The sequence below is a fragment of the Podarcis tiliguerta genome, assembly GCF_965153285.1.
Source record: "Podarcis tiliguerta genome assembly, chromosome: 13".
Taxonomy (NCBI): domain Eukaryota; kingdom Metazoa; phylum Chordata; class Lepidosauria; order Squamata; family Lacertidae; genus Podarcis; species Podarcis tiliguerta.
Genome location: NC_139546.1, coordinates 53,798,989 through 53,825,164, shown reverse-complemented (window position 1 = coordinate 53,825,164; position 26,176 = coordinate 53,798,989). Strand labels below are relative to the sequence as shown.

The following is a 26,176-nucleotide window of genomic DNA, read 5'->3' as shown; positions in this document are numbered from 1 at the left end:
TGGCAGTCATCTAGTCCACCTCCCTGCATTACAAGAATCACCACTAAAGCATCCATGACGCTTCAAAAATCTCCATGGAAGGAGAGCCCACCAGCCTTCGCAGGGAGGCTGTTCCATTCTTGAACACCCCTTACCCTCAGATACTTAGACAGAAGCTCCTTGAATCCACGAGTCAATTCCCCTCCTGTCAGGTTCCTCTTTCCCCATCTCAACCATTCCTCATATGGCTTGGCTTCCAGACCTTTTATCATCTTGGCTACCCTCCTCTGCACATGTTCCAGCTTGTCAACATCCTTCCTAAATTGTTGTCCATGTGTGGCTAAAGTGTTCCATGTGTGGTCTGACCAAGCAGTATAAAGGTAAAGGGACCCCTGACCATTAGGTCCAGTCGTGGCCGACTCTGGGGTTGCAGAGCTCATCTTGCTTTATTGGCTGAGGGAGCCAGCGTACAGCTTCCAGGTCATGTGGCCAGCATGACTAAGCCCATTCTGGCGAAACAAGAGCAGCACACAGAAACGCCGTTTACCTTCCCGCTGGAGCAACACCTATTCATCTACTTGCACTTTGACGTGCTTTCGAACTGCTAGGTTGGCAGGAGCAGGGACCGAGCAACGGGAGCTCACCCTGTCATGGGGAGTCGAACCGCCAACCTTCTGATCAGCAAGTCCTAGGCTCTGTGGTTTAACCCACAGCGCCACCCACATCCCAAGCAGTACTTCCCTTGATCTGGACACTAGACAGACTTCCCACTTACCTTTGTCTCTTGCAGGTGATATAAGGTTGCTGGCAAGACCTCCTCATCCATCTTTTCTTGTTGGCTGAGGGGAAGCAGGGACTGTGGAACCAGCTCAGGTAGGGGAAGGCAGTCTTGTGGGGAAAGAGGCGGAGGGGTGGGGCAGCCAGTCCAAGGAATCTTAAGTCCAAGGAATCTCTCGCCTCTTCCTCTTGGCTTCTGTCAAAACTGCCCTTAACAAAGACAGACAGTATTACTGAAGAAGGTTTATGTGCTGAGAATAAGGAACTTATTCACCTTAATTCTTCTTCTGAATGTCATTACCATCATTTATTTATTGTTGCTATTTTATTTGTCTACTTATCGTGAAATACTAAAATATGCTTCTCACTAGTTTACAAACCATAAAAAAATTGTAACCAGAATTCACCTAAGCAGCCCCATCTGTTGTACAACTGGGCTTTGCACCTTCTGCCCCCATGTGCCCCTTGAAGTTGTTTTTAGGGCTTCGGCTGGGTCCTCCACCTACACAGAACAATGCACAGAACAAAACACAAAATAAAATAATTCCATTAAGACGTTAAAAGAAGCATCCATACTTAGAATGTATGGGAAACAAAACAATCCCATTAAAACAGCACAGCACTTAACAGGCAGGAAACAGCAAAACAATTTGTGGTAATATGATCATTATACTGGCTAAGAGGACCACCTTTCTCTTTCTCTTTTAAAGAGTTCACCGTCCTTTGAAGACGTCGCTGTTCCCTTCCCGGGTGAGGAGTGGGTGTTGCTGGATCCTGACCAGAGAGCTCTGCATACGGAAGTCATAAAGGAGAATTGTGGGATCATGGCCGCTCTTGGTAAGGCTCCCTGTTAGATCTTAATATCTTTTTTGAAATTCCGTACTAATCTATCTATGTGAGGAACATCCCAGATTTTGATGGGGCTGAACAGCGCCACCTACAGCATCTGGGATTCTAACACCCCACAGCTCACCTTGAATGGAGGGCTATCCAGCTGTATAGCAAGACAATACCCAGCTATTCCTCATTCTGCTAGGTGATGTTTGCCCAGACAACTCAAGTTTGTTAATTTTCCTTTGCATGCAAAAACTCCAGTTCTTATTCTCACTCGCTATCAGGAAAATTCTTCCTCCGGTCCAGTAGCATGAGTGTTCCTTATTAGGATAATAATCTATAATCCTTTATTTATTGTATGTTCATTAATTTGTACCTGTTCCCATTTCCTGTTGCTCATGATGTCCCACCTAAATTTAGGAAGAAAAGACCTTCCAATTACTCTCCTTTTCCCGCCCGGATGAGGCACCAGCTGCTTGGTTGCTTTCCCCCCTGAGTTTACTTCAGCCACCACAGAATGTTTCTTACTGTTTCAGTCCATGGCTCCTCCATTCCTCTGCTCCAGAATAATAGTGAAGATACAGCCTTGTTAGAGGGCTTTGCGTTTTTCTTTTCTTTTTCTTCTTCATCATCTTCTGTTTATCCATTTACTTTCTTTTCCTACTTATCCACTCTGTTTTATTTTTATTTAGCTTGACTTTCATTGTATTCTATGCTGAAATCCCCTGAAAACAAAGCATGTGAGGTTCACCCCCAGTTCATCTCCCTGTCTTCAAAGGCAGAGTGTGATACTGGTGTCTTTGCCCTGGCTATCATAAACCATCACATAAGAATCTCTGCTGGCAGAGCGGCAACAGCCAAGAACTAGCCAGCCTCCCCCACCCTGGAAGTCACTGCTTCTGTCCCTTTTTGCTTCACCAAAGAGATGACTGACATTAGAGATGGAGCAGATTCCATGATTGAACCAAACAAAATCCATCCCAAAATCCATGCCAGAAAAGAGCCAGGCTTTTGGAATCTCAGCTTCCCATAAAGATGGCCCTGAATGCCAGTCAACCAATTAAATGAACCCTAAAGTAAGTCCTCCCATCTATCTCCCTACTGTTCTTTCTCTCACAAGCGTTAAGGACCATTGTTCAATAATTGCGGGGCGGGGGGGGGGGGCTCCATTTCTTGCTGAGGCTGTAATCCATTTCTCTTTTCTCTGCAGGTGGTGATGAATTGGAAATGAAGAACACGGGAGACCATGATGAAATTCACATAGGGGAGAAACGATATAAAAATTTGGAATGTGGAAAGAGCAGTCAAAGTTCCCATTCAACTTCCCATCAAAGAAATCTCATTGGGAAGAAACCTTATCAGTGCTTGGAATGTGGAAAGAGCTTTGGTTGGAGGGCTCACCTCACTGTCCATGAAAGAATTCATACAGGGGAGAAACCATATCAGTGCGTGGAATGTGGAAAGAGCTTCAATCAGCAGGCCAATCTCACTACCCATCAGAGAATTCATACAGGGGAGAAACCTTATCAGTGCTTGGAATGTGGGAAGAGCTTCAAGGAAAGGGCCAAGCTCACTTCCCATCAAATAATTCACACAGGGGAGAATCCTTATCATTGCTTGGAATGCGGAAAGAGCTTCAACTGGAAATATAATCTCATTTCCCATCAAAGAACACATACAGGGGAGAAACCGTTTCAGTGCTTGGAATGTGGAATGAGATTCACTCAGAAAGGAAGTCTCACTTCCCATGAAAGAACTCATACCTGGGTGAGCCCACATAAATGCTTGGAATGTGGAAGGACTTTTAGTCAGGACTCCCATCTCATTTCCCATCAAATAATTCATACAATGGAGAGACCGTATAAATGCTTGGAATGCGGAAAGTGTTTTAGTCAGGAGTCCTTTCTCACTTCCCATCAAAGAACTCACAGCGGGGAGAATCAGATTCCCCAAGAATCATTGGATTGTTGCATTGGATTGGATGGTGAGAGTCATCTTCTCCAACCCCCTGCAATGAAGGATATTCAACAAAAGAGTTCATGACAGATGGGCATCCTACCTTTGCTTTAAAACCTTCCAATTCAGGAGTGTCCCACACCACCTGAACTACTTTCTTTCACAGTCCAACAGTTCCTGCTGCTAGAAAGTTCTTCCTGATGTTTAGTCAGAATCTCCTTCCTTCTACCTTAAATCCATTGGTTTGGGTCCTCCTTCCACCAGAGTAGGAGAAACCAAGTTTGCTCCATCTTCCATGGCACGGCCCTTCGCATATTGAAAGATGCCTGGTCCCCCGGTGAGCATCATGGCTTCGTAGGGACTTGAACCCAGGACTGCCAAGTCGTATTCTGACATTCTAACTACTATACCACACTAGTCAGCAGACTCTTGGAAAGTGTGCATGCAAGTGTTCTGGGGCTTGTATTTAACGTGTACACATTGGCTCAAAATAATAAGAGTGCATTTAAATTACTGTTAGCTAAGGAGGCAGAAAGGGTGAGTTTCGGGGTGCTGTAGCTGAGAACTGGGATTCATGCTTGTGTAACAACAGCATAACAACCAGAGCTTTGCTTAATTAAACCTATGTCCTTTCTAATTAAATGTATGTCCTTTCAAATGTGTTTGTGGGAAGGGGTTATTCTTTCTTTTATTACATATTTTGTGTTTTTATTTTGCATCTTTATGTTGTGAAATACTCTGAGATATTCGGATGAAAGACGTCATACAAATGTAATAGATTAAATAAGTAAATAGCAAAATGGTCATAAGCAATAAATAAAACATTAAAATACACAATCACACTGAAGAATAGCCACATGAATCATGAGAAGATAGAAAATAAAGATAGAAGAACCTGTAGCAACAACAAACCTGCTAAGCCCAAGTGTTTGTTCAGCGGCCCCAGCTTTTGTAGCTGGAGTCAGTCTGGACTTTCCTAGGCCGCATGGGAATAGGCCTGCAAGACAGGAGAAGGTCTTCGAGGACTCACAGCCAGGATGAGGGGGCCGGGCCTCAGGCCGGTGGAGAAAGCCTGCAAGGAAACAGTTGGAGGTTGAAATCAGTACTATAGGAATACCCTTGTAATATCCATTTTTACAATAGTAATAAAGTAAGAAAAGAAAGAAAAGAAAAACTGGAAGATTTGAAACCATACACTTATGTTAGGGTTGCCATATTTCAAAAAGTAAAATCCAGGACACCCTGAAAGCTGTTGAGCAATTTTTAGGAAGACCCTAACATTGTTGTGCTTTTTAAAGGATCCCCCCCTCATTTTATGACAATGCCAAAATAACATTTTTTTATTGATTTAGCTAAGATCCAGGAAAATCTGGACTTATCTCAGATGAGAGTTCTGGGGTGGCAGTGGGAATAAGGGGGGGGGTGTTTGCTGAAAAGCCCAGCTGTGCCCCTTGAATGCAGAGGGAAGGTGGAGCAGGAGGGGGTGGGCGCAACGTGGGAGAGAAACAACCTCCGCAGGGTACATTCTGAAGCGTTTTTCGAAGCGCTCCGTAAAAAGAAACTTTTATAACATTCCTATAAGGCAGACCAGTAGCACAGGCACAGCTTTTCTTAAACTTCAGTTGCTAAAATGAGCTGTTACACTTCAGGTAAACCGATGTTCCTGTTTCTAGACTGGGTGGGGAAAAGCTCAAATCGGTTTCTGTTACTTCTCTCTCGTTCCTTTCCTTAGTTATGGAGGTGTGGCAGTTCAATCCTTTTGACCCAGACCAGGTTCCTTCACAGCCTAATATTTTCCCTCAGCCTCCCTCTCTCTCAGCAATGTCCCTTCTGAGGCGTTTTATTTTGTGCTCCAGACCCGGGGGATCCCTCGGCCCTCTTCTTTCTCCCCCCCCCGACTCAGCCCCCCTTCCTCTCTCCTTCTCCTCAGGCCGGAGCCACTTCTCCCTCAGACTCAGCCTCTCCTCCTCCTCCCTTCCTCCCGCCTCAGCTCCAGCCTCAAAACTCCCTCAGAAAAGGCGCCTCTCATCTTCCCGCCAAAAGGGCTGGCTCCGCCCCCGCCTCTGGCTGGCACTCTCGGTAGCCAATCAGAGAGAGAAGTTCCAGCCCCCTGGTGGCGTTTCTGAGGGACTGCAGCTCCAGACTCGGCCCGGGCTCAGCTGTCTGTCTGTCTGTCTCTCTCCCCCTTAGTTTTGCCTCCTCGCTGCTTTCTGACACTGCGCCTTGAAAGTGGGGCTGCTCTGAGGGGGCGCTGAGCTCTCATTGCTGGGGCAGAAGGAAGGGGCAGGCAGAGAGAAGAAGAAGGAGGAGGAGGAACCCAGGGAGGAGATGGCTCGTAAAATGTTGCCGCGAGATTTGTTCCAAGGAGATTTCATCTGGGTCTTTCAGCCGGGTTAAGAGGAACTGAGCTGGACTCCTAGAGAGGACCAGAAATGAAGGCGGGGCGGGTCCTCCCGAGTCCAGGCCCCGCCCTCCCCAGCCCCTTCCTGTCAAGAGGCAGCTGTTGTCTCCTCGGAGGCGCCTCCTGCATCGAGTGAGTCTCTCTCTCTTCTTGCCTGGGGTGCTTTGGGGGGAAGGGGAGGGTGCAGGGAGACCCCCCCCCCAAATCAGGGATCCTCTCTGCAAAGGATCCAGGGGGTGGGTGAAATGAATTTCAGAATTCTAGGGTGGGGAGGGAACCCCGAGAGTCATCTGGGCCAAGCAGGAGCAATGCAGGAATCTCCACTCAAATGCTGGTCAGGATACGGAGGAGCGAGACCCATGGCTGTCTTTTGGAGCTCATGGGGGGAAAGGTGGAGAGAAATGCCGTGAATAAAGAGAGGGAAGCCAGCCCGTAATTTGGTCCCTGCTTTCCATCGATTTCCGAATCATCTTCATGCGCAGCTCCGCGTGGAGGGCATTGCAAATATCCCACCAGAAGCAGAGCATGGAGTCCCCTGGCCACAAAGGGACTGATCCAGAAGTACCCCACGCAGATGTGGGGGTTGCGCTATGTCACATTATTAATGACACAGTCACCATCCTGAATTCCCAGGGCAAATTCCCGGATTAAAACACAACATTGAAAAGAGTTTAAAACAACTTACAATCACAGAAAGAAGCTAGGTCCTACTTTACCTGCTTCTGGGTTCTGTCCTTTGGCCTCACCCACTTGGCCCTCAGGGCATTTCCCAGATGAGGATCTGGCCCTCAGAACAAGGAAAAACGGACCCCATCTCAGTAGTTTGTCTTGAGGAGGTGGGAACTCCTCACTATAGCCTGGTTTCCACGAGTGACTCACTTGTCAATCGCCGTTCTGACTTTATTCCTTGACTGCAAACACTGCAAGGCAGGATCAGCCAGGCTGATTCATTTCACAGAAATCCCTTCACTTTCCTGCACATCTGGGATGGTCACTTTCCTTTTAGGAGGGCAAGAGCATTACTTCTTCTTTCTCTTCTTAAGCAAAGCTCAAAGTCCGGCCAGTGGTGCAGTCCAGCCTTGGTTCCTAGCGAGACTCATCCTCGCTTGCTCAGGGAACATTTTCCTCCTCTTGTCCATGTTGTGATTTTATAACAGAACAAGGTTTTTTCTTTGTTGGCTTTTCTAGCGCCTCTAATTTGGACGAACAGAACTTGGCAGAGGACCAAGGGGATCCTTCCTGTCTCTTGGAGGCTTCCTGAGAGTGAAGATGGATGAGCAAGACTCAGCTGGCCCTGAAGCAGGAAGACGCCCGGCCATGGAAATGGGGAGCAGTGCAGGATTCTGGGAAAGCTCTGTGCAGAAGATCCTGGGTGAGGAGGACAGCCTTCGCTCAGAGGCACAGAGCCGGCAGTTCCACTGGTTCTGCTACCTGCAAGTCAAAGGACCCCGTGAGGTTTGCAGCCAACTCTATCACTTTTGCCACCAGTGGCTGAAGCCAGAAAGACACACGAAAGCTGAGATGCTGGACCTGGTGATCTTGGAGCAGTTCCTGGCTGTCCTTCCAGCGGAGATGGAGAGCTGGGTGAGGGAATGCGGAGCAGAGACCAGTTCCCAGGCAGTGGCCCTGGCCGAAGGTTTCCTCCTGAGTCAGGCAGAGGAGAGGAAGCAGGCGGAGAAGAAGCAGGTAAGAGACTTTCCTCTGCATGCTCCCAAGGGGCTCCAAGGAGGGTGAAGATCCCTAAATCCCATCCTTTTTTTGGAATGACATTGGATACCCCTCAAGTTTTTGCCCCAGCCATTCCTTCTCAAACCCATCTTCTCATTCTCTATTACAAATTCTTGTTGCTCTTTCAGGAAAAGGATCTGTCTGCAAAAACGGGTCCTGATTCCTCTGAGGCAGAGAGGACTTCGTTGGACACCAGAGAGAGGCCCCTGGGTAAGGAGGAAGGAATTTCTTCTCAGTCTGGCCACATCCTATCATTCTCAAAATGGTTTCTGTCAGTATCTGTGGTTTCTGTCAGTATTTTTCGGCATGACACTTGGGGCCAAGAACCCAAATAAGAGGAGATGTATTTTAACATAATATGAAATGGGGACAAACTCCCAAATGCACCTCTGGGAGAAGCATCCTGCACTCCTGTCTCCCCACTTCCCTTTGTCTCTCGCAGGTGAAAGAAGGATGCCGGCAAGACCTCCTCCTCCATCTCTTAATCCTGGTGGAGAGGAAGCAGCGGCTGAGGAACCGGATCAGGTGCGGGGAAGGAGCCTTGGGGGGAAAGGCGCTGGGCGAGGGGGGAGACAGGGCGTTTCTGAGACAGAACAAATCTCTCCCCTCCTCTTGTCACTAGAATTATTCATTATAAATTGTCTTTAGGACATCTGGAGAGTCTTTCCATCCCAAAACAACACACAGGGAGAAGAGATTCTTTCAATTGGCAAACTTAAAAGCTTGCATAGACATATTTATCCAAATAAAACAATGTGGAGTTCCACCCATTTTCACTAAGATTCATACTCATCATTAAAATACACTATGAAAGAGCTCCATTAAAGCATTAAAATAAGCATCAATAATCAAAACGTGCAGCAGACCAATCTGATTAGAACAACCCAGGCAGGAAGCAAAAGAGCAACGTGCAGGAAATAATCTTTATGCTGCCTAAGAGAAGGATATTTTTCTTTCAGAACTCAGTTTCTTTTGAAGATGTCGCTGTTTGTTTCACGGCTGAGGAGTGGGCTTTGCTGGATCCTGACCAGAGAGCTCTGCATAAGGAGGTTACAGAGGAGAATTGTGGTATCCTGGCCTCTCTCAGTAAGGCTCCTAGTTGGATCACGAGATCTGTTTTGAAATTCCATACATATATCTCTATTGTGATGGAGCTCAATAGCGCTGCCTTCAGCAGCTGGGCTTCCAACACCTCCACAAGTCACCTTGAATGGAGGACTGTTTGGTCTGGGAATATACTTCCTCCAATTATGCCTTTCTAAACAGAGATCTTAATTGTCAGGGGTCCCTTTACCCTAAACAGAGATCAGGCTGGTCTGAACTGCCCATACCTTTTAAAAGGAGGCTTCATTCTTATAAAAGGTAAAGGGAGCCTTTTTAAATTGCCAATCTTCTTTTGTTGGTACTGCTTTTTCTTTCCATCTTTGGGCCTATACCATTCAGGCAGCTGTGGTACCATACATATACAGGTTTCCCCCCTCATCTTTGGGTACCTTTCCCCTCATTATACCTGAAAGGGAAGCTTCCAGTTTTTAAAAAAGGTTATTTTCAGCATTTTTTTCAACTCATTATAAATCATTTCCCCGAAGACTTTTACTATCTTACACAAACACAACATGTGAAACAACAAGGGAATATACTTCCCTTGACATTCCCAGCAGGCATTTGCTTTGGTCTTGTACATTTTAGCTAAGTTACTAGGAGTCAAATGCCATCTGTACATCATTTTCCTATTGTCAGGGAACTGCAGGCAGCAAGGGAGGAGAGAATCAGGGGGTACAGAGAGAGGTCTCCACTAATCAGCAGTCAGTCCTCAGAGGACAGAGAAGAGAGCAGTGAGTCTGGGGAGGAAGGGGTGCTTCAGAGAGAGGGGGATCCACGTCACAGGGAAAGACTGAAGGGGCTGGGCCGTTGGCTCTGTTGGTCTTGCGGGAGAGGGAAAAGAGAAAGTAGTTAGAGCAATGCCTCGTGAGAGACGGGTCGCTTTGTTTATTCTGCATGTAATCTTGTCGAAAAGCAATAAAGAAAGGAATTTATGGTGGCTGGCCTCGAGAGTGTCTCTGCTAAGTGCAGTCACGGAGGGAGGAGGCACGCATCACACCTATAGTGTTCTTTTAACTCATAACATGCTGTAAATTTCAATTCTCCATTCCACAATCTTTCCCATGCTGCCATTTCAATGTTATATCATATATCCATTGCTCAATGTATCATCAGCGATTTGACCTGTTCATCTTTCCGGGTCAAAGGCAGCCCCACATAGAGCGCATTGCAGTAGTCTAAGCGAGAGATAACTAGAGCATGCACCACTCTGGCAAGACAGTCCGCGGGCAGGTAGGGTCTCAGCCTGCGTACCAGATGGAGCTGATAAACAGCTGCCCTGGACACAGACTTGACCTGCACCTCCATGGACAGCTGTGAGTCCAAAATGACTGTGCATCTGGTCCTTCATGGGCACAGTTAGCCCATTCAGGACCAGAGAGTCCTCCACACCCGTCCGCCTCCTTTCCCCAAAAAAGAGTACTTCTGTCTTGTCAGGATTCAACCTCAATCTGTTAGCTGCCATCCATCCTCCAACCGCCTCTAGACACACACACAGGACCTTCACCGCCTTCACTGGTTCTGATTTGAAAGAGAGGTAGAGCTGGGTGTCATCTGCATACTGATGAACACCCAGCCCAAACCCCCTGATGATCTACCCCAGCGGCTGCATATAGATGTTGAAAATCCGTATCTCTTTGTTGCAGGTGGTGATGAATTAGAAAATACATCCCAGAAAAGAGCCAGGCCTTTTGAGTCAGGTTGCCCTAAATATCTCAGTGAATGCCAGTCAAGAAAGGCAGTGATTCCTTTATTAAGACCTCCCATCTAAGTCCCAATAGGGCTTCCTATAACAGAAGCAGTGATGTGCTTTATTCAATAGTTGTGGCCTCTCCTTCCTCCTGATGCTCAAATCCATATCTCTCTTTGATGCAGGTGGTGATGAGTTAGAAATTAAGAACCAGCGAATCCATGACAAAATCCACACAGTGGAGAACCCATATCAATATGTGGAGTGTGGAGAGAGCTCTCATTCCTCATCCCATCCCATGAGTGCTACTGGGAAGAAAAAGCATCAGTGCTTGGAATGTGGGAATAGCTTCCGTCAGAGGGCCCATCTCACGGCCCATCAAATGAGTCATAAAGGAGAGAAACCTTATCAGTGCTTGGAATGTGGGAAGAGCTTCAGTAAGAAGGCCTATGTCACTTCCCATCAAAGAATTCATACAAGGGAGAAACCCTACCAGTGCTTGAACTGTGGGAAGAGCTTCAATCAGAGGTCCCATCTCACTATCCATGAGAGAATTCATACAAGGGAGAAACCATATCAGTGCTTGGAATGTGGAAAGCGCTTCAGTCAGAGGTCCCATCTCACTACCCATCAAATAATTCATACAGGGGAGAAACCGTTTCAGTGCTTGGAATGCGGGAAGAGCTTCAGTTCAAAGGCCTATGTAACTTCCCATCAAAAAATCCATACAAGGGAGAAACCCTATCAGTGCTTGCATTGTGGAAAGATTCACTCAGAAAGGAAGTCTCACTTCCCATCAAAGAACTCATACCTGGGAGAGAGTCCACATAAATGCTTGCAATGTGGAGAGAGTTTTAGTCAGGAGTCCTTTCTCACTTCCCATCAAAGAACTCACAGCAGGGAGAATCAGATTCCCCAAAAATCATTGGATTGTTGTATTGGATTGGATGGTGAGAGTCATCTTCTCCAACCCCCTGCAATGAAGGATATTCAACAAAAGAATTCATAACAGATGACCATCAAACCTTTGCTTAAAATCCTTCAAATCAAGAAGAGTCCACCACCACCTGAACTTCTTTGTTCTACAGTCAAACAGTTCTTGCTGTCAGAAATTTTTTCCCGATGTTTCATCAGATTCCCCTACTTGTATCTTGAATTCATTGCTGTGTCCTTCCACCGGAACAGAAAAAAGCAAGTTTGCTCACTCTTCCATGGCACAGCCCTTTCGATGTTGGAAGATGTCTATCACATCTCCTTCTCCATCTCCTTTTCTCCATAATAAACATCCCGGCTCCCTCAACCGTTTCTCCAAAGTCTTGGTTTCCATAGCCTTGATCCCCTTGGTCTCCCTCCTCTGCCCCCATTCCAGCTTGTCAGGGATGAAGCAGATCCAGAACTCTGGTTCAAAAGGTTTGGCCCCAGAAGCATGAAAGCCATTGTGGAGACTCAATGTGTGCAACACAACATTCCTGCATTGCGGGGGGTTGGAGTGGAAGACCCTTGGGGTTCCTGCCAACTGTATGATTCTGTGATGATGCAGCCTAGAATGGCACCAGCTTTTTATTTTGCTGCTGCATCTCACTGTTGACTCACTACAAACTTGTGGTCTACTTAGAGCCCTTGATCCTTTTCCAATACAATGGTACCTCGGGTTAAGAACTTAATTCGTTCTAGAGGTCTGTTCTTAACCTGAAACTGTTCTTAACCTGAGGTACCACTTTAGCTAATGGGGCCTCCCGCTGCTGCCGCTGCACGATTTCTGTTCTCATCCTGAAGCAAAGTTCTTAACCTGAGGTAATATTTCTGGGTAAGCAGAGTCTGTAACCTGAAGCGTCTGTAACTCAAGGTACCACTGTATATGCATGTTATTCCTGCCTATGTGCAGAACCTGATATTTGTCCCTACTTAAATTCATTTATTGCATTCAAATACCACCTTTTCCCCCAGGTTTCCCCCCTCTTCTTTTAATCCTGACAATAACCCTGTGAGGTTGGTCAGGATGTGAAGCAGTGCCAGGCCCCCAAGGACACCTGGTGAGCATCAGGGCCAAGTAGGAATTTGAACCCAGGTCTGCCAAGTCATACTCTGACACTCTAACCACTATACCACCCTATCTCTGTCATAAGGCTCTCAGAAATTGTGCATGTGTGCAATTTCGCTTCACGTTTAGGTACACGTCCTTGTACTTAAAAGTTCTGTACACATGTATCAAAACAATAATATAGTGGTGCATTTAAAGTACTGTTAGCTAGGGGGGCAGTAAGGGTGGTACCTTGGTTCTCAAACTTTATCCATTCTGGAAGTCCGTTCCCAAACCAAAGCATTCCAAAACCAAGATGCGCTTTCCCATAGAAAGTAATGCAAAGTGGATTAATCTGTTGCAGTCTTAAAAAAACAACAAACCCAAAACAGCAATTTAACATGAATTTTCCTACTAGCAAGACCATTGATCCATAAATGAAAGCAATAAATCATGTAGTGCAGTCACACAATCAATCAGTAACTGAACTGGGTTCCACAGAGTCACACACACACAAAAAGAGCCGCAAAAATAGCAAAAACAGGAAAGACCTCAGCATAACACTCAAAATGAAACTGAGGAACTCAAAATGGAAGTGGGGCACTCAAATCAGAAGCGTAATGCTTGAAACAGAGCATGTTTGGCTTCCGAATAATGTTCACAACCCGGAACACTTCCTTCCTTGTGGGTTCCAAGTTGTTTGAGGACCAAGGCGTTTGAGAACCAAGGTACCACTGTATGTCTTTTCAAATGTGTTTGTGGGAAGATGGTTATTCTTTTGTATTGATTCTTGCTTTTATTATGTATTTTGTGTTTTTATTTTGTATTTTTATGCTGCGAAGCACTCTGAGATCTTCTGGTGAAAGTCATTATACAAATGTAATAAATTAAATGGCAAAGTAGTCATAAACAGTGAATAAAACTTTAGAATACACAACCAGACTGAAGAATACCCACATAAATCATGAGAAGTTCTAAAATATACAAAAACCTACAGCTACAACCCCACCCCCAAACCTGCTAAACCCAAGTCTCTGTTCAGCAGCCTCAGCTTTTGTAGCTGGAGTCAGTCTGGACTCTGCTAGGCCACATGGGAAAAGGCCTGCAAGGCAGGAAAAGGTCTTATAGGACTTCCAGCCAGGATGGTCACTGTCCTCATCCGCAGTCTCAGCTGCTGTAGCTGGAGTCCATCTGTACATCCATCACCCTGGACCAAAGCATTAAAAGGACAGAAAAGGAGATTCCACGAATTACTGGGACTCCCTTGGAAGCGGACGGACTCTCCTTCCTTGGAGGTCTTTAAACAGATGACCATCCGTCGTGGATGCTTCAGCTGAGATTCCTGCATCGCAGGAGGAGGTGCGACTAGATGACCCTGGGAGTCCCCCCAACCCTCCGGTTCCCCGCTGGGGTTTCCCCCTTCCGGCTGCCCCTCCTGCTGCCCTTTCCAAGGGAGGGAGCAGCTCAGCTCGCCAGCCAAGAGGGGCCCCCAATCCTCCTGCTTCGGAGAGGGAGAGAAGGGGCGCTCGGCAGGCCAAGGGTTAAGAGGAGCGGAGCTGCCTTCCTAGAGCGGACAGGAAAAGAAGGCGAAGCTGGCCGGTCCTCCCGCGCCCAAGCCCCGCCCTCCGCAGCGCCTGCCTTGCTCGAGAGGAAGGGATCTGCCCGCTCTCCTCTGGGATCTGGTGAGCCTCCTCTCCCTTCCCCAGAGGGTGCATTGGGGGTCTTCCCAATCCATGCAGCGTGGGACCCCCCTCCCCCATGCACGGTAAAAGGTGGAACCGCTCAGGGAGGGGGAAGGCTCCTCATCCATCTTGGGGGCGGAGGAGAAGCAGCAGCTGTGGAAGCAGCTCAGGTTGGGGGCAGGAGCCTTGGGGGGGAAGAGGCGGAGGGGTGGGGCAGCCAGATCACCCTGGTCGCCCTCCTTTGAACCCCTCCCAGCTTGCCAATATCCTTCCTAAATTGTGGGGCCCATAACTCCAGGAGGGGTCTGCCCAGGGCAGAAGAGAGGGGTGCTGTTAATTCTCTTGATCTGGACTCTAGACCTCTGTGGATGCAGCCTACAATCTACGAAACCCCTACGTTCTCCATCTTACACTTGGGTAGCTGCTTCCCCCTGCCTAAGTGAAGAACCTTACATTTGTCCCTCTGGAAATTCCTCAGTGACATCTGTACTTTCTCTAAGGTCCATCTGTAGTTAGAAAGGCAGTGTATTACCTCTTGAGAGAAGCATCCTGCACTCCTGGCTCCCCACTTACCTTTGTCTCTCGCAGGTGACAGGAGATTGCCGGCAAGACCTCCTCATCCATCTTTTCTGGAACCAGCTCAGGCAGGGGAAAGCGGTTTTGTGGGGGAAGAGGCGGAGGGGTGGGGCAGCCAGGGGGCCTCTAGAGTCCCAGGGATCTCTCGCCTCTTCCTCTTGGCTTCTGTCAAAACAGCCCTTAACAAAGACTGACAATGTTATTGAAGAAGGTTTACGTGCTAAGAATAAGCAACCTCCACCTCACCTTAATTCTCCTTCTGAATGTCATTACCGTTATTTATCAATTGTTGCAGCCTTATTTGTCTATTTATTGTGAAATCCTAAAATACGCTTCTGAACAGTTTACCAACCGTTAGAAAACCCCACAGTAACCAGGACTAAGGCTGGGCCATAACTGCTTTTCAACATCTAAGGTACCGCCAGCTAAACACCACACTAGGGCGATATATCACAATATTGGAAAGGAGCCCATTTCAAAGCAGCAGTGGGTGAGGCTGGTGGGCAAACTCTCACCCGCTGCCTTGAGGCAGGAAGGGGGACTGGTGAGGCTCAGCTGGGGGGCAAGAGGGCTTCTTTGGGTCTTCTTGCTCCCCAGCTGAGCAAGCCCCATGTCCCACTGGTGCACATCCAGGCCTAACCAGCCCCATCTGTTTCCCCAGCATCTGCACATTGTCCCCCATGTGCTCCTTGAAGTTCACCTTGGGGCATTGGGAGAACCATGCACACAACAGACAACAAAACAATTACATTAAGATGTTAAAAGAAGCGTCCATACTTAAAATGTGCAGCAAAACAATCCCATTAAAACAGGGCGGTACTTAACAGGCAGGAAACGAAAAAACTCCCCACAATTCATAGAGGATAATCTTCATACTGGTTAAGAGGAAGACCTTTCTCTCTCTCTCTTTTTAAAGAGTTCACTGTCCTTTGAAGACGTCGCTGTTTGTTTCCTGCGTGAGCAGTGGGCATTGCTGGATCCTGATTAGAGAGCTCTGCAAAGGGAAGTTAGAGTCGAGAATTGTGGGATCATGGCCTCTCTGGGTAAGGCTGTCTGATGAAGCTTAATATCTGTTTTGAAATTCCATACATATATGTGGTGAACCTCCCAGATTTTGATGGATTTTGACAGCGCCACCTACAGCATCTGGGATTCTCACACCCACACAATTTACCTTGAATGGAGGCTACTGAATGTTTTGCCTGCCAATATTCTTCCACCACTTATGCCTTTTTAAACAAGGATCAGGCTGGTGTGAACTGCCCAGGCCTTTTTTTAAAGCAGGCTTCAGAGTGGTTATGGAAGTGGACGTAGCTTCTGTCCTTTTTTATTATTATTATTGAAAGCTTTCAACATACAATGCAACAAAAACCAAACTAATGTAAATATAGAGAAGAAAACAACAGAAACGAAAAAGAGAGAAAAGTTACGTATCATAAAAACGGAGGAGAAGATGGAACCAGGTAATGCCTTCTTAAGAGGCATTAATGCTTTATATAAGGAACAATGGACAAAGATTATAATAAGCAATGTTGTCTCAGAGAAATGTAACATTAGGAAGGGAAAAAGACAATGGTGCCCACTCTCTCTGTTATTATTTATCCTTACCTTAGAAATGTTACTGCAAAATGTTAGGAATAATGACAAAAATAGGGGAATAAAAGTCGGCAAACAAAATTATAAAACAAAAGATGATATTGTCTTAACTCTGGAAGAACCTCTAGAAGGTATATTAGAGTTATTAAAGGAGGTAATTGAATTTGGAAAATTGGCGGGTTTTAAAATAAATAAAGATAAAACCAAAATGTTAGTTAAAAACATGGGTAACCAAGCTAAAATGAATTTAGGGGAAATTACCGGCTGGGAAATAGAGAAAAAAGTGAAGTGTTTAGGAATGTTGGTATCGACAAAGGATCATATCGTCTATAATGATATCAATGCGAAAACTTTGTGGGGAATGCAATGGGGAGAATCTTGGCAATAATATTCTCCCAAAAATTCTATTTTTATTCCAAACAATCCCAATACTTAATGACACACGATGCCTAAAAGATTGACAAAAAAGACCTGTTTAAGTTTATTCGGAGGGGGAATAAACGTAGGATAAAACATAAGATTCTCATTGATAGAAAAGACAGAGGAGGGTCTGCACTCCCATATTTGGAATTGTATTTTGAAGCTGCCTGCCTGTGTTGGATAAAAGACTAGATACTGCTGGAAAACACACAGCTCCTAGACTTGGAGGGTCACGATGTCAAACACAGCTGGCATGCTTGAATCTGGTATGGCAAAGTGGGAAGACGAAAAGCCTTCACCAACCATGTTATTAGAAAAAACTTAATTTAGGGCGTGGGAAAAATACAAAAAAGAAAAGAAAACACTTTCAGGAATTGGGGGCTCCATTTCTTGCTGAGGCTGTAATCCATTTCTCTCTTTGCTGCAGATGGTGATGAATCAGAAATGAAGAACAAGGGAGACCATGATGAAATCCCCACAGAGGAGAAACCAAGTAAATATTTGGAATGTGGAAAGAGCTTTAGTCAAAGCCCCCATTCAGCTTCCCAAAAAAGGACTCCCACTGGGAAGAAACCCTACCAGTGCTTGGACTGTGGGAAGAGCTTCAATCAGAGGGGTCATCTCACTATCCATGAAAGAATTCATACAGGGGAGAAACCATATAAGTGCTTGGAATGTGGGAAGAGCTTTAGTTACAGGTGCAGCCTTAGTTCCCATCAAAGAATCCACACAGGGGAGAAACCTTATCAGTGCATGGAATGTGGAAAGAGGTTTATTCGGGGGGAACAACTCATGGTCCACCAAAGAATTCATACAGGGGAGAAACCTTTTCAGTGCTTGGAATGTGGAAAGAGCTTTAGTCAAAGTGCCACTCTCACTTCCCATCAAAGAATTCATACAAGAGAAAAACCTTATCAGTGTTTGGAATGTGGGCAGAGTTTCAACTGGAAATATAATCTCACTTCCCATCAAAGAATTCATAGAAGAGAAAAACCTTATCAGTGCTTAGAATGTGGGCAGAGTTTCAGGGAAAGCGCCAAGCTCACTTCCCATCAAAGAATTCATACAGGGGAGAAACCCTATAAGTGCTTGGAATGTGGAAAGAGCTTTAAACAGAAGGGAGGTCTAACTTCCCATCAAATAATTCATACAGGGGAGAAACCATTTCAGTGTAGGGAATGTGGGAGGAGATTCACTCATAGTGGCAATCTCACTTCCCATGAAAGAACACATACCTGGGAGAGCCCATATAAATGCTTGGAATGTGGAAGAAGTTTTAGTCAGGACTCGTATCTCATTTCCCATCAAATAATTCATACAGGGGCAAGACCATATAAATGCTTGGAATGTGGAAAGAGTTTTAGTCAGGAGTCCTATCTTACTTCCCATCAAAGAACTCATAGCGGGGAGAATCACAGTGTCCCAGAATCATTGAATTGTTGCATTGGATTGGATGGTGAGGGTCGTCTTCTCCAGACCCCTGCAATGCAGGATATTCAACAAAAGAATTCATGACAGATGGCAATCCAGTCTTTGCCTTAAAACCTTCAATTCAAGAAGAGTCCACCAGAAAAGTCTGCCAGAAGAGTACTGCCAGAAAATTCTGCCTGATGTTTAATCAGATTCTCCCTACTTGTATCTTGAATGCATTGGTGTGGGTCCTTCCCACGAGAAAGCAAGTTTGCTTGGTTTGGGTCCTTCCACTGGAGCAGGAGAAAGCATGCTTGCTCCCTCTTCCATGGCACAGCTCTTTAGATATTGGAAGACGGCTTTCAGATCTCCTTCTCAATCTTCTCTTCTCCATGATAGACATCCCGATCTCCCTCAACTGTCCCTCATTAGGCTTGGTTTCCAGACCCTTGATTGCGTTGGTCTCCCTCCTCTGCACCCATTCATCATCATCATCATCAGGGATGAAGCTCACTCAGAATCTGGCACAAAAGGTTTGGCCCCAGAGACATCAAAGCCATTGTGGAGATACAAAGGAAGCAGCTTGCAAAAGGGATGGAGGTAATCCAAAATGCATCATCCATAGTGAAGTGCATTAACTGCGTTACTGAGAGGAAGTTGAAACCTCCTTTCCTGCCCTGTATGCAACATATCTTTCCTGCATTTCAAGGGGTTTGACTAAAGGACCCTCTGTGCTCCTTCCAACTCTACAGCGCTATGATTCTCTTATCCTGTCTTGATGCAGCTTAGAATAGCATTAGCCTTTCTTTGTTGGTGCTTCACTCTGTTGACATAAAAGCCCTAGATGCTTTTTATGTGTCCTACTGGCTAGCTAGTTGTCCCTCATCTTATATTTGTGCAGCTGGTTGTGCCTGCCTAAATGCACATCCTGACATATTGAAATTCATTAATTGCATTCCTATAACACCCTGTCCTTGAAGGTGCTGTTACACGGTTGTTTCCTATCTCATTTAATGCTGACTATATAATCCTGTGAGGTAAGTTTGGTTGTGAAGCAGTTCCTGGCCTCCAAGCTTCATGGCTGAGTGGGGATTTGAACCCAGGTCTGCCAGGTCATAGTCCAGCACTCTAACCACTATATCACACTAGCTCTATAATGAAACTCTCAGAAAGTGTGCATGCATTTTTTATTTTTATATTGTATTTTTACACCACGAATCGCCCTGAGATCTTTGAATGAAGGGTGGTATAACATTTTACAGCAGCCAAATAAATAGATAAAATTAAAGTCGTTAGAAATAACTCATAAAAAATACACAACCAAACTGAAGAATAGCCACATAACTCACAAGATGTAAAATAAAGATACAAATACCAACCTCAGAACGCCTGACCATACCTCCTAAGTCCAAGGGCCTATTCAGCAGCCTCAGCTTTCGTAGCTGGACTCAGTCCGTCTACCAGTCACTCTAGGGCCTACTCTTCCAGGCCACTTGTGAAAAGGCCTACAAGGCAGGGAGCAGGTCTTCCAGGACTCACGGCCAAGGTGGTATCTGGCCTTTTCAATAGAGACACGGGGAGTGGGGGGGGGGTAGTAGCAGGGTTGGTTAGAGCAGTAAAATAGGAACAGCATAATAATGCCCCTTGTTTCAGTTTTAATAAAGTAAAAAAAAGGAACAGGAACATCTGAAAGCACATGCTTATGTACACAAAGTTACCTTGAACTTCTTGTTTATGATTTAATAAACCAGTTATACTCCAGACGCATCATTCCTTGGTATGTTGGTTGTGAAGTGTTCTGATAAGAGTCATCGGGGTGGCAATGGGAAGAAAGGGGGGTTTGGTGGAAGACCCAGCAAAGAGTGAGCTCGCAGCTGGGCCCCTTGAATACAGTGGGAAGGTGGTGCAGGAGGGTGTGGGCACTGGCAGAGCGAAGGTGGTGGCGGCACAACATGGGGAGAAACGCAGCCTCTGCATCTGAAGTGTTCAAAATGCTTCATAAAAAGAAACTCTTACAACATACCTGTGAAGTGAACTGGCAGCATTACCCCAATGCTACTGTTGCTTCACTGTCTTTCTCCTAGTTATGAGAGGTGTTGCAGTTAAATGCTCTTGAAACAGCCCCACTGTTAGAGGAAGGGGGTGCGGTGGGGTGGGCGGCCCCGAGTGTCATCCCTGGGGGGGGTGACATTGCCCCCCTGGACACCTGCCGCAGGTAGCGCCCCTGTGGGTGGCTGGCCCTGATCCAGGTGCACAGCTTGTGTGCTGCTCCAGGTGCCAGAGCAGCTGGCTCGGCCTCCGCACAGCCCAGCTTCCTTCACTGCCTAATATTTTCCCTCAGCCTCCCTCTCTCTCAGCAATGCCCCTCCTGAGGCGTTTTATTTTGTGCGCCAGACCCAGGGGATCCCTCGGCCCCCTTCTTTCTCTCAGACCCCCAGAGCCTGTCTCCCCCCCCTGACTCAGCCCCTTTTCCTCTCTCCTTCGAGATTCCCCTCAGGCCGGAGCCACTTCTCCCTCAGACTCAGACTCAGACTCTCCTCCTCCTCCTCCCTTCCTCCCCTCTCAGCTCCAGCCTCAAAACTCCCTCAGAAAAGGCGCCTCTCATCTTCCCGCCAAAAGGGCTGGCTCCGCCCCCGCCTCTGGCTGGCAGTCTCGGTAGCCAATCAGAGTGAGAAGTTCCAGCCCCCTGGTGGCGTTTCTGAGGGACTGCAGCTCCAGACTCGGCCCGGGCTCAGCTGTCCAAGGGTTAAGAGGAGCAGAGCTGCATTCCTAGAGCAGACAGGAAAGGAAGGCGAAGCTGGCCGGTCCTCCCGAGCCTAAGCCCCTCCCTCCGCAGCGCCTGCCTTGCTCGAGAGGAAGGGATCTACCTGCTCTCCTCTGGGATCTGGTGAGCCTCCTCTCCCTTCCCCAAAGGGTGCATTGGGGGTCTTCCAAATACATGCAGCGTGGGACCCCCCCCCCATGCACGGTAAAAGGGTCAGGACCCAGTTAAGTCCAGCCCAAGGGGATTATGGGGTGCGGCTCTCACCCTGATTTGAGGGAGCCGGCCTTCGTCCCCAGACAGCTTTCCGGGTCGGGGGGCCAGCAGGAACTAGCCCACTTCTGGCGCAGCGGAACACCGCGAGGAGTCACAGCAGTACCTATTTATCTACTCGCTTTCAAGCCTGCTAGGTTGGCGGGAGCTGGGACGGAGCCACGGGAGCTCAGCCCGGCTCGCCAATTTGAACTGCTAACCACCTGATCAACAAGCTCAAGAGACCCCAGGACAACCCTGTGCAGTGCAGGAATCTCCACTAAAATGCCACCTGGGTGTCCTTGCAGAAAAAGAGGGGATAGAAAGGTCATAAATGAAGAGTGGGACCTCAGCCCATAATTAGTTTATAATTTGGCTGCTGCATTTGGCACCAGTTTCCAAGGCAGCTAGGCAATGCACTCAGCAAATGAGACTTTAGTAGAATCCTAGAATTATAGAGTTGGAAGGGACCCTGAAGGTCATCTAGTCCAACCCCCGCAATACAAGAATGTCAAAGCATCCATGACACTTAAAAACTATCCATGGAAGGAGAGTCCACCACCTTACAAGGGGATCTGTTCCACTGTCAAACACCCCTTACCCTCAGATGTTTAGACAGAAGCTCCTTGGATACATTGAGTCAACTCCCCTCCTCTCAGGTTCCTCTGTCCTCATCTCCTTCAACCATTCACCATAAGGCATGGCTTCCAGACCCTTGATCATCCTAGTTGACTTCCTCTGCACACCTTCCAGCTTGTCAATATACTTTTTAAATTGCAGTGTCCAGAACCAGACATGGAACTCCAGGTGGGGTCTCCCCAAGGCAGAATAGAGTGGTGCTATAACTTCCTTTTATCTGAACACTAGACTTCTGTGGGTGCAGCTTAGAATCGCATTAGCCTTTTTTGGCTGCTGCATCACACTGTTGACTCATCTTCAGCTTTTGGTCTACGAAAACCCCTACGTTCTCCATCTTACACTTGTGTAGCTGGTTCTTCCTGCCTAAGTGAAGAACCTTACATTTGTCCCTCTCTCGCAGGTGACAGGAGATTGCCGGCAAGACCTCCTCATCCATCTTTTCTTGGTGGCGGAGGGGGAGCAGTGACTGTGGAACCAGCTCAGGTAGGGGCGAAGGAGCCTTGTGGGGAAAGAGGCGGAGGGAGTGGGGCAGCCACGATTCCTCTGGAGTCAAACGAATCTCTCACCTCTTCCTCTTGGCTTCTGTCAAAACTGCCCTTAACAAAGACTGACAATGTTACTGAAGAAGATTTATGTACTGAGATTAAGGAACATCCACCTCACCTTAATTCTTCTTCTGAATGTTGTTACCATTATTTATTGATCGTTGCTGTTTTATTTGTCTACTTATTGTGAAATACTAAAATACATTTCTCATCAGTTTGCAAACCATAAAAAACAGTAACCATGATTCACCTAACCAGCCCCATCTATTGCACAATGGGGCTTTCCCACCCCCTCTACGTTGTGCCCCATGTGCCCTTGGAGGTGGCCTAATGCACACAATGAAACACAAAAATAATTCCATTAAGACATTAAAAGAAGTGCGGTAAAACAATCACATTAAAACTGTGCAATACTTAACAGGCAGGAAACAACAAAACAATTCATAGCAGATAATCGTTATTCTGGCTAAGAGGAGGACCTCTCTCTCTCCCTTTCACTCTCTCTCTCTTTTTAACAGTTCACTGTTCTCTGAAGATGTCGCTGTTTGTTTCACGGGTGAGCAGTGGGGATTATTGGATCCTGACCAGAAAGCTCTGTATACGGAAGTTATAAAGGAGAATTATGGGGTCATGGCCTTTCTTGGTAAGGTTCCCTGTTCGAACTTAATATCCATTTTGATATTCCATATATAAACCTATGTGGTGAACCTTCTAGACTTTGATGGAGTTGAACCGCACCACCTACAGCATCTGGGATTCTCACACCCACACAGTTTACCTTGAATGATGCACTGTTGCCTGTTTTGCCTGTGAATATTCTTCCACCTCTTCTGCCTTTTTAAGCAAGGAGCAGGCTGGTCTGAACTGCCTGGTCGTTTTTAAATGTAGACTTCAGAGTGGTTAGTGAAATGGAAATAGCTTCTGTCAGGTTTTATTTTTTTAATTGAAAGTATTCACCATAATATAAATACCAAGCTAATCTAAATAATCATAGTAAAGAAAATAACAAACCAAAAAGAAAGAGAAACCAACATCTCTTTGCCATTCTTTGAAACTTCCTGCAATGCCAATCACTGGAGCTGGCTGGAATAATTCGGGATTCAATGTGGTTAGCTGGACTGTCAGATTTTCTGTTTCTGCTTGTCAGTTTTGGATGGCCAAAGAGACTACTGACCTTGGAGATGGTGCGGATTCCATGATAGGGCCAAAAAAATACATCCCACAAAAGAGCCAGGCCTTTTGAGTCAGGTTGCCATAAATATCTCAGTGAATGCCAGTCCAGAAAGGCAGTGATTCCTTTACTAAGACCTCCCATCTAATTCCCAATAGGGCTTCCTACAATAGAAGCAGTGATGTGCTTTATTCAATAATTGTGGACTCTCCTTCCTCTCTTTGTTGCAGGTGGTGATGAATTAGAAATTAAGAACCAGCGAATCCATGACAAAATCCACACAGTGGAGAACCCATATCAATATCTGGAGTGTGGAGAGAGCTCTCATTCCTCATCCCATCCAAGAAATCCCATTGGGAAGAAACCATATCAGTGCTTGGAATGTGGGAAGAGCTTCAACATGAAACAAAATCTCACTATCCATCAAAGAATTCATAAAGGAGAGAAACCTTATCAGTGCTTGGAATGCGGGAAAAGCTTCAGTACAAAGGCCTATGTCACTTCCCATCAAAAAATCCATACAAGGGAGAAACCATATAAGTGCTGGGAGTGTGGAAAGAGCTTTGACTGGAAATATAATCTCACTTCCCATCAAAGAATTCATACAAAACCTTATCAGTGCTTGGAATGTGGAAAGAGCTTCAGTGAAAGCATCAAACTCACTGCCCATCAAATAATTCATACAGGGGAGAAACCATTTCAGTGCTTGGAATGCGGAAAGAGCTTCTCTCGGAGTGACTCTTTCACTTTCCACCAAAGAACTCATACAGGGGAGAAACCCTATCAGTGCTTGGAATGTGGAATGAGATTCACTCAGAAAGGAAGCCTCACTTCCCATCAAAGAACTCATACCTGGGTGAGCCCACACAAATGCTTGGAATGTGGAAGGACTTTTAGTCAGGACTCCCATCTCATTTCCCATCAAATAATACATACTATGGAGAGACCGTATAAATGCTTGGAATGCGGAGAGAGTTTTAGTCAGGAGTCCTTTCTCACTTCCCATCAAAGAACTCACAGCAGGGAGAATCAGATTCCCCAAGAATCATTGGGTTGTTGCATTGGATTGGACGGTGAGAGTCATCTTCTCCAACCCCCTGCAATGAAGGATATTCAACAAAAGAATTCATAACAGATGGCCATCCTACCTTTGAGATCTTTGGGTGAAAGCCATCATACAAATGTAATAAATCAAATAAATAGCAAAGCAGTCGTAAACAATAAAACAGTAGAATACACAACCAAATTGAAGAATAACCACATAAACCACAACAAGATCTAAAATAAATATTCAAAACCCTACAGCAACACCCCCCCCCCCAATATCCTAAGCCAAAGAGTCTGTTCAGCAGCCTCAGCTTTTGTAGCTGGAGTCTCTCCTTCCATCCATCTCACTGGGCCCTTCTCTCCCAGTGTAGGTGGGAAAAGGCCTGCAAGGCAGGGAGATGGTATTCCAGGACTAGCAACCAAGATGGTTTTTGGCCTCTTCAGGAGAGACTGATGGAGGATGGCGTGAAGAGAGAGGGGGTGGTAGTTGTGAAGGAGGGTTGGTTAGATCAGTAGTAGAGGAGTAGAGGAACAGCATAAAGATGCGCATTGTTACCATTGTAATTAAGTAAAAAAGAAGCAGGAACATTTGAAACCACATGCTTATGTACACAAACATGAATTTATTTTTCATTTTCCAATAAAACAGGTATACAATACCAGATTTATAATTCCTTTCTACGTTAGGGGTGAAGTTTTCAGATAGGAGTTCTCTGGGGTGGCAGTGGGAATAAGGGTGTGTTTGGTGAAAGGTAGGGTTGCCAGTCAAGTAGGATTCCTGACACCTGCAAATTAATAATAATAATAATAATAATAATAATAATATATTTATTGTCATTGCCCCCTTCGGGGACAATGAAATTATTTGACTGCTCCATAAAAATACTAATTAAACAATACAGTATAATACAACAAGGGAGATTAGATGACTTTCAAAGTCCGGGCTTCCCATTCAGGGCCGAGATCGCTCTGGAGAAGAAGCTGTTCTTAAGACGGCTCGTTCTTGTCTTCATTGTCCTGTATCTCTGTCCCGACGGCAAGAGCTTGAAATTTGTTGAATTTGTTGACTTTTTTATGGAAATCTCTCCCCCCCCATAGTGATGTTTAACTTTTTGAACTTTTTCCACTGCTTTTTCCATCACGTTGCCATACATCTGGTTTTCCCCTGACATTTTGCCAATTTGGCAAAACTCCCCCTTGACACCAATTTTACACCCAGAAACCAAGACGTCAGGACACATGGCAAGCCTAGAAAGGCCCAATAAAGTCCCACCTTCTAGCTGTGCTTCCTGAATGCATTGGGAATGTGGCACAGGAGTGTGTGGGCACTGCCAGAACAAAGGGGGGAGGGTGGCACAACACAAGGAGATAAACTTTGCCTCTGCATGGTACATTCTGAAATGTTTAAATGTGCTGCAGAAAAACAAACTCTTGTAACACCCCTAAAAGATGGGCCAGGAGTGTTACCCAAATAATGCAGGAGGTTGAAGAGAGGGGGGGAGGGGTGTAAATCAGATACTGTTCCCTGCAAGTTGCACACTGTAGCAAATTCACTCGGCTAACTGCCCCCAGTGAAATTTAGCACACCCAC

At 46.1% G+C, this 26,176-nt stretch overlaps 3 protein-coding genes across 4 annotated transcripts in view; all 3 read left to right on the top strand.

Moving 5' to 3' along the window:
- The window catches only part of LOC310663043 (uncharacterized protein), a 39,921-nt gene extending 19,990 nt beyond the window's left edge, over positions 1-19,931 (top strand). Inside the window, exons 2-5 of the mRNA XM_083410589.1 lie at positions 770-852; positions 15,661-15,787; positions 17,188-18,329; positions 18,363-19,931. Coding sequence (XP_083266715.1) covers positions 15,775-15,787; positions 17,188-18,275 — 1,101 coding nt within the window. The 5' untranslated portion in view covers positions 770-852; positions 15,661-15,774 and the 3' untranslated portion in view covers positions 18,276-18,329; positions 18,363-19,931. The remainder of the gene's footprint in view (positions 1-769; positions 853-15,660; positions 15,788-17,187; positions 18,330-18,362) is intronic.
- The window catches only part of LOC310663007 (uncharacterized protein), a 54,584-nt gene that overhangs the window by 19,605 nt on the left and 8,803 nt on the right, over positions 1-26,176 (top strand). The window contains exon 2 of the mRNA XM_083410511.1: positions 1,467-1,593. Coding sequence (XP_083266637.1) covers positions 1,581-1,593 — 13 coding nt within the window. The 5' untranslated portion in view covers positions 1,467-1,580. The remainder of the gene's footprint in view (positions 1-1,466; positions 1,594-26,176) is intronic.
- On the top strand, positions 5,815-25,240 carry LOC310662975 (zinc finger protein with KRAB and SCAN domains 4-like). Of its 2 annotated transcripts, none has more exons than XM_083410423.1 (6): positions 5,815-6,079; positions 7,136-7,633; positions 7,804-7,885; positions 8,118-8,200; positions 8,635-8,761; positions 23,769-25,240. In XM_083410423.1, exons 2-6 carry the CDS (start codon positions 7,217-7,219, stop codon positions 24,668-24,670), a joined length of 1,611 nt encoding a protein of 536 aa, XP_083266549.1. In that variant the 5' UTR covers positions 5,815-6,079; positions 7,136-7,216; the 3' UTR covers positions 24,671-25,240. The 2 variants fall into 2 exon arrangements, with proteins under 2 accessions (XP_083266549.1, XP_083266550.1); XM_083410424.1 differs by lacking the exon at positions 23,769-25,240 and adding an exon at positions 10,652-13,423 and having other exon boundaries at positions 5,842-6,079.

Bases quoted from the DNA above. Each gene is read 5' to 3' on its own strand.
- LOC310662975 (XM_083410423.1), top strand. From the start codon at position 7,217: ATGGATGAGCAAGACTCAGCTGGCCCTGAAGCAGGAAGACGCCCGGCC. The intron at 7,634-7,803 runs GTAAGAGACTTT...TTGCTCTTTCAG, and splicing joins AGCAGGCGGAGAAGAAGCAG to GAAAAGGATCTGTCTGCAAA. The intron at 8,201-8,634 runs GTGCGGGGAAGG...TTTTTCTTTCAG, and splicing joins CGGCTGAGGAACCGGATCAG to AACTCAGTTTCTTTTGAAGA.